General features: G+C 37.0%; 1 protein-coding gene across 6 annotated transcripts in view; it reads right to left on the reverse strand.

Annotated features, from left to right (window-relative positions):
• Positions 1-5,570: 5,570 nt before the first annotated feature.
• Positions 5,571-19,270, reverse strand: part of KIAA0825 (KIAA0825 ortholog) — a 410,996-nt gene continuing 397,296 nt past the window's right edge. For all 6 annotated transcript variants that reach the window (XM_065936747.1, XM_065936741.1, XM_065936733.1 and 3 more), the window contains one exon: positions 5,571-6,023. In XM_065936747.1, the coding sequence (XP_065792819.1) occupies positions 5,906-6,023 (118 nt within the window). In that variant the 3' untranslated portion in view covers positions 5,571-5,905. The remainder of the gene's footprint in view (positions 6,024-19,270) is intronic.

The raw sequence follows: 19,270 nt of genomic DNA on the forward strand, positions 1-19,270 counted from the left end.
GTATATAATCTATGGGTAAGAAAAAAGATTTGACAAAACAGGTTTGAAATTTCTGCTTATTTCCCCCAACCCCAAGTGCTACATATTCAGTGTAGAAGTCATATGTTAACATACACATACACACACATATATAGGTATGTATAAAAATAAAAGAAACTACAAATTTTAAAACTTGTCAAATCATCATGTTAAAATCATGTTTTCAACTTGAAAAGGGTACCTCCTCATTGGAATATTATTTAATAGGACTGAGTAATTCTTCAGTCTCTTCTTGGCACTTTTATGAACTTTCTCTACCAGTTTACATCTCAAGTCTGAACTCTTTTATTCTTAGTTCTCCACAGTTACCTCTTTAAGCACAAATTTTAGTCTGATCTCTTCTTATTCTAATCCTTTATACACTTATGTCTCTTGTGGCCAACATGATTATTCCCAAATATCCTCAGAAATGTATCTACATCCCAATATTCACTGGGACTTGGTATATTGAATATGGTCCGTAGGCTTTAAGATATATTCCCACATTCTTATTATGAGATTTCCTCACACATACACACACAAACACACACACACACATGCACACACACAGAGTACACAACTATAATCTGAGCTGTGAGTACAATTATGTGATGAGCTGTGTGAGTTCTCCTAATTAATCTCTGAATACAAGAGTGGTCTTGCAGTCTTCCCTCAAACAGAGCTACCTATTCTTAAAAGAAAAGACAAGTCCCTTAAGAGAAAGGGACCGATCCCAAGCTAATTCATTGTTTGAATCATCAGACAAGACTTAAAGAGCTATTATAACTAAGTTAATGACTTCAAATATACTCACATTGAACGAACATGCAGGAATTCTCAACAAACACTTAAAATTTACAATAAGGAACCAAATGGAAATTTCATTACACAGCTACAAAAGGATCCTCTCCTCCTGAGTTTGAGTGGGAAGAGTGACTTGCTCTTAACCACTAGAATTTGATAAAGGGGATGGAATGTGCATGATTAAATACATGTGATTTTTTAACACACAGTTGTAACATTCACCTTGCAAGACTGTCTGTTTGTTACTGAGCATACAAGAGGACATTTTGGCTAGACTCACAGGGCAAGAAACTGAAGCCCTGAGTTGGTAGCCTGCAAGGTAATGAGTGTTGTTAACAACAATGTGACTTAGAAGCGGCCTATTACCCAGTTGAACCTCAGATGAGTCCAAGCCCTGGCTGACACCTGCATTGCAGGCTTTGTGAGGGCCTGAGCGGAGAACCCAGCTAAACCATGCCCAGACACTTGACACAGAGGCTATGGATGACAAATGTGTGTTGTTTCAAGCTGCCAAGTTATGGTAGTATTGTTCATTCTACAGTAATTACTAATACAAGTCTTTATTCTTCTAAGTAGTTATTATGATATTTTGAGGGGAAAAGGGATTTACAGGGCTTTGGATTCTTTAAATTCTGGAGAAACAAGTGTTTCCTGCTCTACTGATGATGCTGTTGTAAACATTTCTCAAAGGCAAAGCAGGTAGTTTTTATTGTGTGGAATAATCTTTGATACAGAATATACAGGTCTCATAGTTCCCCAATAAAATTTAAAAGCTTTCAGTCATCATGTTAAGAAAGTTCATTAGTAGAGATTCCACTTACAGCCGTGTGTGTGTGTGTGTGTGTGTGTGTGTGTGTGTGTGTGTGTGGTAGAAAAGAACACCTAATAGTATAAAATAATACAAAGTCTACCATCTTAACCATTTTTAAGTGTATGGTTCAGCAGTGTTAAATACAGTCATGTTGCTGTGAAACATATGTTCAGAACTTTTTTCATCTTGTAAAACTGAAACTTGATACCTCTAAAGAACGCCTCTTTTCCCCACCCCGTAACCCCAAGTAGTCATCATTCTTTCTTTCTATGAATTTGACTATGCTTGGATGCTTCATATAAGTAGAATAACATAGCATTTGTCTTTTTCTGAATATCTTATTTCACCTAGCATAGTGTTTTTTAAAATTACTCAATATTTCAAGAATCATGAAAATCATTAAAAAAACAAAAAAATTTTTATAAGACATTTCTGATATAAACTACCTGAAGCTCCCTTTGGCTCAGGAATCTATGAACTGGGATAATAGGATATTTAGAGTAAACAGATATTAGTAGACAAAACAGCAATTTATGTTTCCCATTTCTTGGTTGGTAGTTTGATAACACTTTTTTCATAGAGATGACAATCTAAAATATCTGAAATATACATTATCATCTATACAGTTGACTCTTGAACACAGGGGTTAGAGGTGCCCATCCTGACTGTGTAATGCTCCAATTGACTCTTCATATCCACAGTTCTGAATCTACAGATCAGCCAACTGTATGTTATGTAGCAGTGTGGTATGCATTTAGTAAAACATCTGCATGTAAGTGAACCTGTACAGTTCAGACCTGTGTTGTTCAAGGGTAAACTGTATTTTATTAAAAATTATTTCATATTGTTTTAACATTGCTAGGCCATTAATAGATAACTCTTTATAATTACATAAAAATACAGTTAAACAAAACACAGAAGGAATATTTCATAGGAAGATAACATCATTGTAATAAGCATATATAGTTATTAAATACAACTTCATTCTTGTTGTTTCCTTATACTAAAATGAATGTGAGAAAGAATAACTGTTTTGGAGTACCACTTTTTATCATAATTTAAGAAACATCAAAGGTAAAGTCAATGATCTGACAAATCAATGACTTGTCAGTTAAATTCCCAATTATAAATTTTATTGTTCAGAGCTAGGACATGGAAGCAGTCTACATGTCCACTGACAGATGAATGGATAAAGAAATGGTGGTACATATATACAGTGGAATATTACTCAGCCATTAAAAGAACTCATTTGAGTCAGTTCTAGTTCTAGAGCCTGTTATACAGAGTGATGTAAGTCAGAAAGAGAAAACAAGTATCATATATTAACACATATATATATGGAATCTAGAAAAATGGTACTGATGAGCCTATTTGCAGGGCAGGGATAGAAATGCAGACAAACATACAGAACAGTCTTGTGGACATAGCAGGGGAAGGAGAAGATGGGACGAACTGAAAGAGTAGCATTGAAATGTCTACATGACCACATGTAAAATACAGAGCTAGTGGGAAGTTGCTTTATAACATGGGGACCTTAAACTGTGCTCAGTGACAACCTAAAGGGGTGGGAGGGAGGCTTAAGAGGGAGGGGACATATGTATATTTATGGCTGATTCACACTGTATGACAGAAACCGATAACAGTATTGTAAAGTAATTATCCTCCAATTAAAAATTTAAGAAAAAATAAATTTATTGCACTTATAACTACAGTAATTTAATAGAGCCATGTAGACCAGAAATCAAGTGAAAACTCTTCTCTCCTTTCACCTTATCTCATTCTCTCCATATTATACATCTTTCCTTTCAAAAGTGAGCCATATAGAATTTTTTTTAATACAAACTAAATCACTTTCCAGGATTAATACAGAAATGCACAGATTCAATTAAAAAGTGTTAACAGATGATCTTTAGATATATTAGACAAAAGAACCCAAATGTGAAATCCTGTAACTTTATAAGATGATTTTACTTAGTTTTTGGATCAGTCTTTTTAACTATTTTAGTGTCTATTCTAATAAAACATAGTTATGCAGCATTAGTACATCCATAAGCTGAAGGAATAAAAGTCAACTGTTGCCTTATATTGGTTGCTATAGTAACTGTTAATAGGTAAGACTACACAGAAAGTCTAATTCTCACAAGTTTCTTACCAGTTTTTAAATGGTCTTCAATAGAATTTTAAGAAATTACTTCAACCATGTCTTAAAACACTTGGTTTATGATTATACTGGCCAACCAAAGTAAAATTCTTTGAAAAAAAAATGTGTTATTTGGCAAGCAGCTGACTACATGGTCATTCATGTGTTTTTATGTAAGGAAACAATGCAAGAGATTTTCTAAGGTGGTCTCTGCCAAGCTTCAGTCTTTGCAAAATGCTCAAGTACTTTCCTTTGCAAATTAGGTAGCCTATACACAGTTTATAAAAATCACAGAATGTGAGGGCCTGAAGAACCTGAGAACCTTGGAAACTATGATGTTCAATGTCATATGGTCTAAAAAAATTCATGATATAGGGCTTCTCCCAGATGTCCTATAGATGCTCAACAGTCTAATTGTCTTTGCTGTCTTTCCACAATGACAGCCATTTAAGCAATTGTGTTTATTAACTGCCCACTAGATGAATAACTCTATAGCAGACATTTGGGGTGACTACTGTTATAAAGGGAGTCTTCAAATTACATCGTAAAGCCTTTGATGTGTTTTAATCTAATATCAGGCACTGATCAGAAGGATATAGTAAATACAACTTTACTTGGCATAGAAGGCACTAGAACATATTCCATTTCTTTGTGTGTCTGTGCATGTGTGCATCAATGTAATGGAAATAAGAGAAGTAACAGAAACTATGAAATTATAGATAATGAACTGTTAGAGTGAGTTTTGAACATGACTTTGGGAGAAAGATTTCTTGTTGGGCAATATGACAGGTGTGTGGCTCAGATGACAGGCAGTTCCTTGAACTTGGCGCCTCTGGGTATAGGTTCTGAAAGCATATGATTAGAAGTTTGAATGGGATGTTTGAAAAATCACTATAGACACGTGGATTGTTGCTATTTAGTCACTAAGCTGTGTCTGACTCTGCGAACCCATCGACAGTAGCCTGCCAGGCTCCTCTGTCTATGGGGTCGTCCAGGCAAGAATACTGGAGTGGGTTGCCATTTCCTTCTCCAGGGGATCTTCCTGACCCAGGGATCTAACCAGCAACTCCTACATTGGCAGGCGGATTCTGTACCACTGAGCCACCAATGAAGCCCGCCATAAGCATAGATATTACTAAAGTTATACTTCAAGATAATGCTTTTTGTGGCTCTGATTAAAATAAATTGGATGAGAAAGAAGCGATGGGAAAAAGAGACTGGTACAGTGGTGATATTAAAGGCAGTCAAGATCTGGACTTGGGTTATGGCTACAAAATTAATTTGAACTTTTCAGATGACCCTCAAGGGGCCAAGTGATTCCAACTTAACAGTCAAATGTTGTATTTAAAAATCCTTAGGGATGCACGTGTCTCTTTCAGATCTAGATTCCTCAGTGTGTATGCCCAGAAGTGGTATTGCTGGGTCATATGGCAGTTCTATTTCCAGTTTTTTAAGAAATCTCCACACTGTTCTCCATAGCGGCTGTACTAGTTTGCATTCCCACCAACAGTGTAAGAGGGTTCCCTTTTCTCCACACCCTCTCCAGCATTTATTGCTTGTAGACTTTTGGATAGCAGCCATCCTGACTGGCGTGTAATGGTACCTCATTGTGGTTTTGATTTGCATTCCTGGGAAGATCCAGAGGAATCGGGTGGAGAGGGAGGTGGGATGGGAGACTGGGATGGGGAATTCGTGTAACTCTATGGCTGATTCACATCAATGTATAACAAAACCCACTGAAAAATAAAAAAATTTAAAAAAAATAAATAAATAAAGAGAATTAAAAAAAAAAAAAATCCTTAGGGAAAAGATTTCCAAACATTTTGCCTGTTGTCATAGATACTTGAAGACTGAAGGAAAAAAAAAAAAAGTAATTCAAAGGGAACACGAGATGGCAGCAGTTATATCATATTAAGAGAAAGACTGAGGAAAGAAAAAACATTTGAAATTATTTTTAAAATGAACACTATAAAGCATTTTATTCTTAATGTGCTGTATTCCTTTTCAGTTCAGCGATTACTCATGGTTTTCATGCTTCACAGCACTTCAGAGTTCATTCTGACCAGAGTAGAAAGCCTACTCCATTACATGTGATCATTTCCTAAAATAAAGCTGTTGCTGTTTTCGGCAGATTACTGTTCCTCTGTCTTATCTGAGGCAGAAGAGTCCTGGATGGTGCACATAAGTTGTAGATGTTCCAGCATTGCTTTTTCTTCCTCTTCTAGTTTTTCATCCTTCCTCATTTCCCACCTAAAAGAAAAATCACATCTTAGCATTTTTGTAACTTCCAGACTACAGTCAACACTCAAGTTATTCAGGGCTTGAGCATGTGCAGTCACTGGTTTATTGAGTGGTTCTCCTTCCTTATGCTTTTACTCACTGTCCCTTACAGTTCACAAGCACTGCGTCGGCAGAGGAGCAAAGTAGAGTCCAACCAGCGCCACTCCAGGGGAAAGTTTCTAAGTATAGTTCTAAGTGAGTTTTCTATATTTCTAGATTTAAAAACTGTATGGCTTCCCAGGATATGCGTGCATATAAATACAATCTAGAATTAGATTTGCAATTAATAAGGCAATATTTTTCATAGTGTTTTTTCCTTCACTGATCAACATATCAGTGGTTTTAAATTGCAGAGAAGTTCACCAGGAAGACATTAGCCACAAGAAGAAGACCACACTGCACTGGATACACCTTAAAGGCAGGTCTATCTTTTCCTAGAAGTAAGATCAGATTTGAAATAATCAATTTAAATTACCCAAGTAAAGCACCAAATTGTTAGCAAGGTTCCATAGAGTATTTGCTAAAAAAAAAAAAAAAAAAAAGAAAAAAAAAAGACTAAAGACTTTCTAATTCTGGGTGATTGTGACATACAGAGGAAAATGTTAGAACATGGAACTATATATGTACGTAATCCTGCAAAGTACATATCACAGTAAGCCAAGTGCAGTCTATCATTTTTCTCTTATATATGCCACTGTTCAGGATTGGCCATGGCGTACTTAACCCAGCATACAACAAGGACTCATCTGTGTATATTTCCTTTCTCTTTTCCTCACTCCTGTTTCATCAACCATGATGTGCTATCACAGAAGGATTCTAAAACCAATGTTAATACATCCTAAAAGACCCTCTGCTAGAAGGGTTTTAAACGGATAGGATTCTAATAACAGACAAGAAGCTGTTCACTGAATGTCTTCCAGAAGCCCTCTATTCTATTCTCAGAATTCCTGGATAATAAACAGCCTGTCATACAAGAAGAAAGGATAAAAATTTGGGATGAGATTGTTCTGATCTTGTTTGAGTAGTGAAAAGAAAGCAGAGGCATTGCATTTTCCATAGGAACCTGCTTGCACACAGGTTTCCTTGTTGGAGTGTTGGGTTCACTCTGCCTGGCCAATCCTAAGATGCGATATATATATGTACTTGGCTTTACTTTACATTGCTTCTTCATCCTCTGTCTGGAACTCTCCTCATCTCCTAGCCCCAACCTCGCCTGGACCCCATACCATCTTAGTTTCTCTGTCTGTTCCCAAATGGTCAGAGTGACATCATGGATCATACAGGTTTTAATAGCAGCTTGAAAGATAAAGAGATTTTTCACCACCACACTATTCAGAGTCATGTGACAAGGGGCAGTACTCCTGAGCTCACTATTTTGCGATTTAAAATTTAGCATATAAGGTGCTAAAGTATACTTTGAGTATCCTTTAAGGTATAAGTATACCATATACTGCTTTCATGCAATTTTGAAGATTAAAAACTGTCATTACCCATTTTATATATGTGAATTTGGGCATCATTAATTTTCAAATTGAGCTGAACTCCTTCCAAGCAGGAAAATATTAACAGAAATTACTGACATAGCACAAACGTATCAATTTTTAAATCCTTAGGACAAAATGTTGCCATTCCCATTCTATAGAGGAGAAAACAGGCACAGAATATTAATGTCACTTGACCAACTATCTTTGGATTGAAATCAGGGATTCATGTTCTGGAGTCTGGGCTTGTAAATGCAACATTTACCATGTTTTAAAAACCATTCTACAAGTATCATTCTAGTTCCAGTTCCAGTTCAGTCGCTCAGTCGTGTCCGACTCTTTGCGACACCATGAATCGCAGCACGCCAGACCTCCCTGTCCATCACCAACTCCCGGAGTCTACCCAAACCCATGTCCATCGAGTTGGTGATGCCATCCAGCCATCTCATCCTCTGTCGTCCCCTTTTCCTCCTGCCCCCAATCCCTCCCAGCATCAGGGTCTTTTCCAATGAGTCAACTCTTCACATGAGATGGCCAAAGTATCGGAGTTTCAGCTTCAACATCAGTCCTTCCAGTGAACACCCAGGACTGATTTCCTTTAAGATGGATTGGTTGGAGCTTCTTGCAGTCCAAGGAACTCTCAAGAGTCTTCTCCAACACCACAGTTCAAAAGCATCAGTTCTTCGGGGCTCAGTTTTCTTCACTATCCAACTCTCACATCCATACATGACTACTGGAAAAACCATAGCCATGACTAGATGGACTTTTGTTGGCAAAGTAATGTCTCTGCTTTTAAATTATGCTATCCAGGTTGGTCAAGAGAGCTCCAGAAAAACATCTATTCCTGCTTTATTGACTATGCCAAAGCCTTTGACTGTGTGGATCACAATAAACTGTGGAAAATTCTGAAAGAGATGAGAATACCAGACCACCTGACCTGCCTCTTGAGAAACCTGTATGCAGGTCAGGAAGCAACAGTTAGAACTGGACATGGAACAACAGACTGGTTTCAAATAGGAAAAGGAGTACGTCAAGGTTGTATATTGTCACCCTGCTTACTTAACTTACACACAGAGTACATCATGAGAAATGCTGGGCTGGAAGAAGCACAAGCTGGATTCAAGGTTGCTGGGAGAAACATCAATAACCTCAGATATGCAGACGATACCACCCTTATGGCAGAGAGTGAAGAGGAACTAAAGAGCCTCTTGATGAAAGTGAAAGAGGAGAGTGAAAAATGTGGCTTAAAGCTCAACATTCAGAAAACTAAGATCATGGCATCTGGTCTCATCACTTAAAAATAGTTTGAATACTTTATTCCCTGAAAAATGTTACTGGAATTGGGCTAGATATTTAAAAAAAGAACTTTCTGAAATTCATATATATAGTATAGATATTCAAAAAAATCCAAACATAAAAAATTAGATTTGTCTTTTCCCCCCCATGTAACGTGCTAATATTGTATTGAGTAAGTGAATTATGAATGTCAACAGAACAAAATATATAATGTGCACATAAATACTTTGGTCATTATCTCTAGTTGTTAAAAATGAAAGTATAATCTCTGCTTCATTAAAAAATTTGTATAACTAATGTAATTTAAATGAATTGTATATATAATAGACTCCAAGACAAGGATTTTTGAAACTTATTGACAATTATAGGTACATCACAGCATAATTGAGCTGTTAGCAATTAATGATATTAGGCAGAGTTATTTACCTACCACAACCTTCTTATATTTGCTTTGTGCTAATGAAAAAAAAAAAACTGACTCATAAGAAAATAAGAAATTATTAATATGACCAAGATAGGAGGAAAGTACTATTAGAACTACATTTTTCCTTAATAATTTTATTTATATAGAATTAAAATAATAGGGCCTCAAAGTGTATGCTTATTTTCATGAGCATTATTATATTTCACATCTATATGTTCTTAAGAATTTATATATAATTCTTAGTTTAAGGCTTTGTTAACACAGTGCAAAAACAAGTCAGTTCTGTCAAAAAAACTATTGGAAGAAAAAATAATCTATCAATTTATTAAACATAATTAACTGGGAAATTTGTTCCCTTGGTGTCTCGGTGGTAAAGAATGAGTCTGACAGTGCAGGAGGCTCAGGAGACGTGGGTTGGATCTCTGGGTCAGGAAGATCTCCTCCAGGAGGGAATGGCAATCCACCCCAGTATTCCTGCCTGGGAAACCCCATGGACAGAGAAGCCTGGTGGGCTACAGTCCATGGGGTCGCAAAGAGATGGACACGACAGAGCACACAGCATAGTTTGTTCCCCAGTTTCCTCTATTATATTTAAAATTTGTGGTGAGAGCCTGTCTGTACAGAAAAAAAAAAAAAAAAAAAACAAAGTTGGAACCCGTGTAGTCTAGTTCTCTTTAAAAAGCATTATGAAGTGATAATGTTTCTATTTTCCCCATCTTTGGTAGACTGCTCTCCTTCACTTTTGGTAAATTCCCTACCTGCGTACCTTGGAAAAAGAACTGCAATCTTAGACAATGATGAGCGGCAAAATCCCATGAGACCTCACTGATCTGTACCACAATCTTAACCATCTTCTGGAATATGCCTCATCTATAAGGTTCCTTGGTTGAGTAGATGTGGGAACTTGACTCTATTTGATTAGGGGGTCCTTTTTCATCCAAACACAACAGGGAACCTAAAACCTGGGCTGAAATACTCTACACAGAACTAGCAGTCACAATCTTGCTCACTAGTACTACTCGAATTGACTTGGGGGTTCTCAGTTTTGGTGGGGCTAATTGGATTTACACAAACATTGAGATCTAGACCAGAGATATCTGGATGCTCCTCTGTATGTTATGCGACTGGTAGTTAATACTAAAAGGCTCTTACATGTACCAGACCATGGGCCAAGAGCTTTCTAATTCTGCTCATCTCGATGAGCCATAATAGACTTGGGATCTCTTAAATGAGACCTTGAGAGGTGTAAAATAAGAACAGTCACAGATCAGTGAGTAACTGTTCCAGTGATCAGTTTGGTAGAATCTTATATATTTGGGGTCCTTTGTGGATAGCTGTGTGTCAGAGCCAATCAGGACTGCCAAGCTGAGAAGTGGTCAAGCATAAAGTATGTTGTTGGTAGTGGAGTCCTGACCAGAAGCAAGTCTGGAGTGGGAATGGTGCTTACTGCGGGAAAGAGCAACCAAATCTGGAGTGTGAGAAGTTCTCTGAAGCATTTACTATGCCTTGTACTAGTAAAAAAAAAAAAAAAAAGATCTAAATTCTGTGATCTCAGAAGTGTCCTGATTAAAAGCACATGCTCTGGAATCACTCTGCCTTTGGGTTGAATCCATACCGTCCATACACTATAGCTGAATCACCTCGGGCAAGTTCCTTGCCCACTTCTGTGCCTCAGGGTTCTCATCTGTAAAATGTGGACAGAATAGTTTGACAGGAGCATAGTTATGCTCATTTGGGTGTGTTGCCTGTGACTGATTTCACTCCACAATATTGGAGTTTAGTGATGGTGAATGAGGCTGACTGAGACCAACATTCTACTAAGCTTAAATGATCTGCTATTTGGACTTTTACGGAGAATGTTGCCGAATAAAGTTCTAGAATGGTGGTGCTAACTGGGGTGATACTATCTCCCTAAGGGGAAATGTGGAGAGCCTTTTGGTTGACACTGTCTAGAGTGACTCAGGGAACCAGGGAATGAAGACTGTAGACGTCTTTAGTATACAGCAAACCTAAACAATTGAGAGTTATCCTCCTGAAATGTCAATAGCATGCTTGTTGAGAAACATGTGCTCCAAAATTTCCAAAATAATGCTGAAGGATCCCTAATTAATTTGTGATTGTAACTGATATGCGGTTTATAGTGTTTCACTGCTTAGAGTACTATTTGCTGAGGAATAGAGGTTTTGAAGCCAGGTGACTGGATTTGAATCCCTTATAAGCTGTGTGACCACAGGCAAGCCAGATAAAGTGTGCTTCAGTTTCCTGAGCAGTAAAATGGGAATAATAACAGTGCCTGCTTCATAGCATTGTCGTCAGAATGAAATGACTAAGTACACACAAAACACACAAAATAGTAAACAGTTCATAGCAAACAATAAATGTTAACTGTTAGTAGCATCATTATTATTTGGCATATTGGTTAAAGTTGCAAATAGCAAAAATCCTGACTGGTGGTTTAAAGAAATAGGTGTTTATTTTTCTTGTATAATGAGAAATCCAGAGGTAGGTGACTACTGGCATAGGCTAAGTAGCTTGACAGCAGCAGGGCTGATGTCTCTGTTTTCTTGCCCTTCACCTCATGGCTCCAACATGGTTGCTGCAGCTCCAGCATCATGTCCTTGTTTTGAGGCAGAAAAAAGCAGGAAGGGGCTAGTACTGCACCTGACCCACTAGGTTTCATTTCCTGGATTCTTCCCAGAATAGCCATACTGTCTAGGTTTGAATCCAGATCCTGCCTGTTACTGGCTATGTGATACTGAGCAAGTTTCTTACCATCTCCGTTGTCTCATTTTTCAAAATAGGGGATACTAATGGTATGCATCTTAAGGCATTATTGTAAGTAGTAGGTGAGCTATGAATTAACATGTTGCTACTATTTTATTATTTTATGAGGCTGCTTGTTATCAAGTGGCTTCCCGAGAGCTCCTACCTTGACGGTCCTTCTCCTGCCCTGTGCCCTTCACATGACTTTATCTGATAAATTCCCTTCTTAATAAATATGTGGGTAGGATGAAGTTGCTACCTACTATACTGGTTTTTTACTCAGGATTCAGTTGTACATTTCTGTGATCATGTTGTCGTTGCCTCTTGTCTTTGGTGAAGAAGACATTTCTTGCCCGTTCACTCTGTTCAGCCTAGCATGGCCAAGGCTGCTTTTGTTTTCCTATAATCCCTTTGTTGTATTTTTCAAGTACAATGTATAACGATGGCATTCGATCATATTATTGGCATTTCTCCTGAAGCACCAATAAAACACTTGGATATAAAAATGTAACTTGAAATAAGCTGCCTGATTTAATGTTATTATTAAACATTATGTGATCCTTTATATTTACAAAGTGCTTTACAATTATTTATTAGCTAATTGTACTGTTAAACAACATTAACCATCTGGTCGAATGAATGATTTCAAATTGTCCTACCAGCTGGTATCTGAGGGATGAAAAGTGAAGTCATGTTGGACTTTATTCTCCTCAAACAACCATTTTAGTCCTTCTCTGTTACAGCATCGTGCAGACTGGCTTCAAAGGGAGGTGCAAACCAGAGGGGGAAATTAAGTCTCTGTTCTCTCCTTTCCTGCTGTCGTGTAAATGTGGGTTTCCTTCGGGATTCAGCCCTAGACTATTTTCTCTTCTGTCTCGGAAAACCCCACAGCTACTCCCACATATTCAGCTGCTGTCTCCACATCTGTAATTCATGTGTCTCCCAAATAGTAATTTAGTGTCTTTAAATTTTATTTTTGTCCTAAACTCTCTAAATTCAACTTCTTGATGGTTATTTTCATTCCCATTCCAATTATATTAATCATTCATGTATTTTTTCATATATATATATATACACACACACACAAACACACACATATATATAACTTATTCAAACTGGCCTTTAGCTCCCACACTCAATAACACAGGGTCTGAAGTTCACAGAGTAATTTACACCTCTGTCTCCAGTCTTGTCTGCACTGGCAGTTGCCAGTTAAGGGACAGCTTACTCTGCAATCATTTTCACATTCATCCCTCTGCAATCAGTCCACAGTTCAGGTGCCGTGATAGTATGATTTATAATAAGAAATATATTTTTAGTCTTCGTACCAATTTCTGGCACAGGGCTCCTAAAACCCTTGGAATTTACTGTGAGGAGAGCTAGAAAGGTGTCTTTTGTTATGTTAACAGAAACACTTAGGGTTGGAGACTGGTGACCAGTGGAATGAACCACATGATTAGAGAGCTGGAATTTTTAATCCCACTCCCCACTTCTGGGGAGAGAGGAGGAGCTGGAGATTAAATTCCATCACCAGTGACCAATGATTTAGCCAATTATGCCTGTGTAATGAAGCCTCCATAAAAATCCAAAAGGAGAGGTTCAGCGTTTCCAAGCTGGTAAACACACGGGGATCTGGGGAGAGTAGCCTGCTGGGAAACAGATCATGGGGTCTCTACTTTCTTTCCCCATGCTTTACCCTAGGTGTCTCTTTCATCTGGCTGTTCCTGAGTTCTATCCATTAAAAATAAACCAATAACCCACTAAGAAAATAATAGCTGCTGTCATCTCTCCTCAGGGAGATGATTTTTCTTATTAACCTTCGGACCAATGTTTTCCCACATTTGCACTGTTAACTTCGCTGCACCATTCACTTGAAATGCCTTTCCATATATCCCAGTCCTGTACATTCTTCACACTTAGTCCAAATCCCACTTCTTTCATAAACTCTTTCCCAACTACCTAACCCTGATGTGATTGGCTTGTCTTCGTTTGAGTCCTATCGTACCGAACGTCAGCACTATTTTGGTAAATTAATGATACATTGCTTTGTTACTTCTTCTCTGTTATGTTCTTAAGCAGTTATTTGATGACTGCATTTTTCCCCCCACATGTACTATGGGTTCATCTATATTTGCAGTTCCTTGAGGAAGACTTTTAATTATAAATTTTACTCCAAATTTTTATTCAAAGAAGGTATTTCAGATAGCAAACAGCATAGTGGTCTGTACACTATACTCTGTACGCTTTAAGCACTCACAAAATATCTCTTGATTCCTATGTGTTAGAAGCTTAGGTGTTGCTATGTTATTCTTAGGTAAATAATCTTTAACCACTAGTGTCACAAAGGATAGTAGTTGGTATCTTCAGTAAGTATTGTTAAATTATTTGTATGAATCACAAAAATGAGGACTCTTACGAGCTTTAAAATTTGTCCCTTCATCCTTAGTTTCTACATCACTAGGGGATTCCTAAATTCAGTGATCATACCAAAAGACAACTTCTTGCAAATTCATTCATTCATTTACTAATCATCTCTATATTCTTTTTAAGAATGAGATGTTAGTGTAAGGGAAATAGGACATTGAGTAAATCATGTTTACTTGATACCATTCTAGTGTGTTTGACTAATGTAAAACACAAAACTGTTAGAAGACTGAAATTAGAGGACCTTTTAAGTTACCTGCTATGTTGGACTTTTAGTACATATATAGCTTATATTCATTGGAAAGATTGATGCTGAAGCTGAAACCCCAATACTTTGGCCACCTGATGTGAAGAACGGACTCATTTGAAAAGACCCTAATGCTGGGAAAGATTGAGGTCAGGAGGAGAAGGGGACGACAGAGGATGAGATGGTTAGATGGCATCGCTGACTGAATGGACATGAGTTTGAGTAAACTCCGGGAGTTGGTGATGGACAGGGAGGTCAGGCATGCTGCAGTCCATGGGGTCGTGAAGAGTCAGACAAGACTGGGCGACTGAACTGAACTGATAGCTTATATTATGAGAGATCTGTCATGGTTTATAGTTTATTTGATATCTATCACAGTGAGCCACATTTTAGAACAATTTTACTGTGTATAATTAATTTGTCCACTCATCCAGCAAACATTTATTGAGTGCCTACTAACCTCAAAACACTGTGCTAGGTTATATAGAGGTGAGTAGAACTGGATATAGTCTTCTCTTCACAGAGCTTATTCAGACCAAGAGTTCATCATATGGGCTTGACTGAATAATCTTTAGCAATTGTTTGTGGGAAATGCATAGTTCAGGCACTTCTTCCTTGACTCATGAAATAATCTGAGGTAGTCTTGGGGATTAATTCATGTCTTTTTTCTTTCACTGGAAACGTAGCAGGATTAATGACAGAATGCCTCCTATTTTTTTTTTTTTTTCCGAGTAGTAAGGTCATTTATCAAATCCTACGGTAAAATTGAGAGCTATAGAATTTGATGTTGTTCTTTAAAGACATTTCTGTAGAAAGGTGATTCTGAACAGCACTTAATCCCAGAGGACAAACTTTAGGGAGTGGTCAGATAAAACACCACCCAGAATTTGAGGAAAAGTTATGGAAAATCTGTCACAAACCAGAAAACCAGTGTTGACTATAATCACCAGAATATAAATGACATCATCTTTTAGTAGCTCTTTTTATGCTCATAAACTGCAGAGTTAGAGAGCTAGTCTCTTACTTTGGAGACAGGTCTTTATAATACTAGACTTAATATTAATAGATGAGACCTACCCACTTTTTGGTATGTTTTCCAGATGATACAAACCCGTAACCCCTTTTGTCTAATGTTTTAAAACCCAGGTTTTAAGAAATGTATAGTTTTCAGTCCATCTTCTTTAGCATACATTTAGTGGAAATGGAAAATTGTTATTTTTTCATGTAACCTAGACAATTGATCTATTGCTTAGTTTTGTCTTCTCCAAAATAGAATAGTTTAAAATTGTGTTTTTCTCTGAACTTTGTATTGTATCTCCAAAGTAGTTAGATAATAGGAATCATACATGGGAGCTATGAGGCCTTATACCATTTTCAGTAGAAGCATTCTGGGAATGAGAGAATGACAAAAATCTCACTTTGATAAGAGAGAGAGAGCTTTGCAAACTTATTTCTAACTTAAGTTAGTTATTTCCTCTAAAGCTAATTATGGTATGCTTGTTTGGGGAGAATTCAATAGGAAAAAGGAAAACATTAAGGTTTTGACATTCAAAAAAATCTCAAAAATGCTTAAGGACACCATTTATTTGTATTGTTTTCTTTTCAAACTTAGAGACTTAATTTTTAATATTATAGAAATTTTTGTGAAGTGTAAAGGACATTCAGTGTTTATATAACTGGAGATCACATCTTTGTTTTTGGAAGCTAAAAAACAAAAGCATTTCTTAAAGTAAGTTATTCCAACTTCCATCAAATTATTTTGCCTCAGTTTAACACTTAAATATCCAGAAAATAATGTGTATGTATTTTATGAAAATACATCACAGTTTGTTAATGTACTTAGAGTCTCTGGAACCTAATGCTATATATATTTAATGGATAGAAATGTACAGAAATAGAATTAATGAATATATAGAGAAACATTTAATATATATGTCAAAATACAGTTATATCTCTGAACATCCATACTCAATACTATGAAATATCAACACTTGCCATCATAAATTAGCAGGTTGGGTGCTTACTTTAGCCAAGAATTTATTATATGTTTATGATAACTCGCTATATATGCATTTTATCTAGCTATTTCTGCAAGAATTCAAATGGATGTTCTTTTGTAAGATAGTTGATTTCTTTTGCTACTACTGATGCAGTAAAAGGAATCTTTCTATGTTCAGAAACAGGCAACAAAACCCTTAATTTGAATTTATAGTCTACAGAGACAATCTGTGACACAACGTAACTGCCCAACAGTTTATTTTAATTAACATGATTTGTTCTATATATTTAAGTAGGAGAGTTATATACCAACCAATGGGACAACTAAGAATGCTAACAGTAACATTTTAAATAGTAATGGCTTAGGGAAAACATAAACGGAAGCATAGCCATCAGTAGTAATGGAAGTTGAACTTTTCCATTACCAGTAAATCACCCTTCTCTCTATAGAGACTCCTTCCACCAGCGGATTTTTAAAAATTCTTAGAGTTTAAATATAAGCCCATGGTCATGCCCTTTGGCCAGCATTCAGTGCTAATCTAGAAGAAATGCCCTTTGTTAGAAGTGTCAAGACTACTATATATCTTGAGAACCATATTGCTTATTTTTTAACAGTAATGTATAGTGAATAAAAAAGTCTTTTTTTCCCTAGTTCAATTTGATGTACCTTGAAATGCTCACGGACTGTAATCTATAGACACTTGTTGTCTATTCCATTTAACATAACAAAAGTGTTATGTTAAAAGTTACATAATTTGTGTCAAGCAATGGTATTCCTCCTCCAGAAGTGATTGTTTAAGAAGTCTTATTTTCATGGAGAAAATGATTACACATTCACAACTCCAAAACTTCTAAAAATTGAATGCATCTTTCCTAGCCGTGTAAAGCTGATGCCAACACAGGCATCACAGGTTTTTTTGACAACACAGATTGGCACGAGGATAACTAACTACTGCACTAACCACTTCTGAGGATAACAATCTTAATGAAAGCATTATTTATAAATGTGAGATCTATCAGCTGAAAAGGCTGTTTGCAATATCTCATTCAAATTAATAGCACCATCATGTTTAGAAAAGGGTTTGAAATATAGATCTGGCTCATATTTTGTTTAAAATTGACTAAGAATTTTGAAAGTTTAAGACCATCCGGGTTTCCCTGGTGGCTCAGCCGGTAAAGAATCCGTCTGCAGTGTAGGAGACCTGGGTTCGATCCCTGGGTTGGGACAATACCCTGCAGAAGGGAATGGCTACCCACTCCAGTATTCTGGCCTGGAGAATTCCATGGACTGTATAGTCCATGGGGTTGCAAAGAGCTGGATATGACTGAGCAACTTTCACCTTCATGTTCAAAACCATTCTGGAATCTAGGAGGAAAATGAGACTCTACACAGTTAATCAGGCTTCCCTTGTGGCTCAGCTGGTAAAGAATCTGCCTGCAATGTGGGAAACCTGGGTTTGATCCCTGGGTTGGGAAGATCCCCTGGAGAAGGGAAAGGCTACCCACTCCAGTATTCTGGCCTGGAGAATTCCACGGACTGTATAGTCCATGGGTTCGCAAAGAGTCGGACACGACTGAGCAACACTCTTCATTGAGTCACTGCCCATATATTCATATTCACAGTTTCCAACGTTCTATCATTACTGAATGAAGGAAAGTGTTTACTGAATGCCTACTGTGTATCAGCGCTGTGGGGGTTTGGAGCTTGTAATTATGACAGTTAATGCTTATTCAAAACTGTCAGTGTGCTAAGCATTGTTCTAAAGAAGTTGCATATATTCATTTAGAATTTGTAGCAACTTTAACTTAAAAAAATCTTTATTTTATATTGGCGTATGGTTGATTAATGACGTGTTAATTTCAAGTGTCATTGAGTCATTCAGTTATACATATACATGTATCTTCTTCTTCTAGTTATTTTCATATTTAGATTATTACAGAGTATTGAGCAGAGTTCCCGCTGCTGTACCGTAGGTCCTTGTTGGCTGTCTGTTGTAAATAGAGCAGTGTATACATGTCAGTCCCAATTCCTAGTCTATGCTTCCTACTCCAACACCCATCCTCCTTGGTAACGGTAAATTCATACTCTTAAGTCTGTGAGTCTGTTTGTAAATAAGTTAATTTGTCTCATTTTTGTTTTAGGTTCAGAATGTAAGTGATAGCATATGATATTTGTCTTTCTCTGTCTGATTTACTTCACTTACTATGACAACCTCCAGGTCTATCCATGTCGCTGTAAATGGCATTATTTCATTCTTTTTTATGATTGAGTAATATCCCATTGTATATATGTACCACATCTTCTTTTCCATTCCCGCTCTTGATGGACATTTAGGTTGCTTCTCTGTTTTGACTGTTATCCATAGTGCTTCAGTTAACATTGGAGTGAATGTATCTTTTCAAATTAGTTTTCCCCAGATATATGCTCAGGCATGGGATTGCTGGATCATATGGTAGTTCTTTTTTTAGTTTTTTAAGGAACCTCCATACAGTCTCCATAGTGGCTGTACCAATTTACATCCCCAGCAACAGTATGGGAGGATTTCCTTTTCTCCAGACCCGCTGATTATTTATTGATTATTTA

This window comes from Muntiacus reevesi, chromosome 1 (genome assembly GCF_963930625.1).
Source record: "Muntiacus reevesi chromosome 1, mMunRee1.1, whole genome shotgun sequence".
NCBI lineage: Eukaryota > Metazoa > Chordata > Mammalia > Artiodactyla > Cervidae > Muntiacus > Muntiacus reevesi.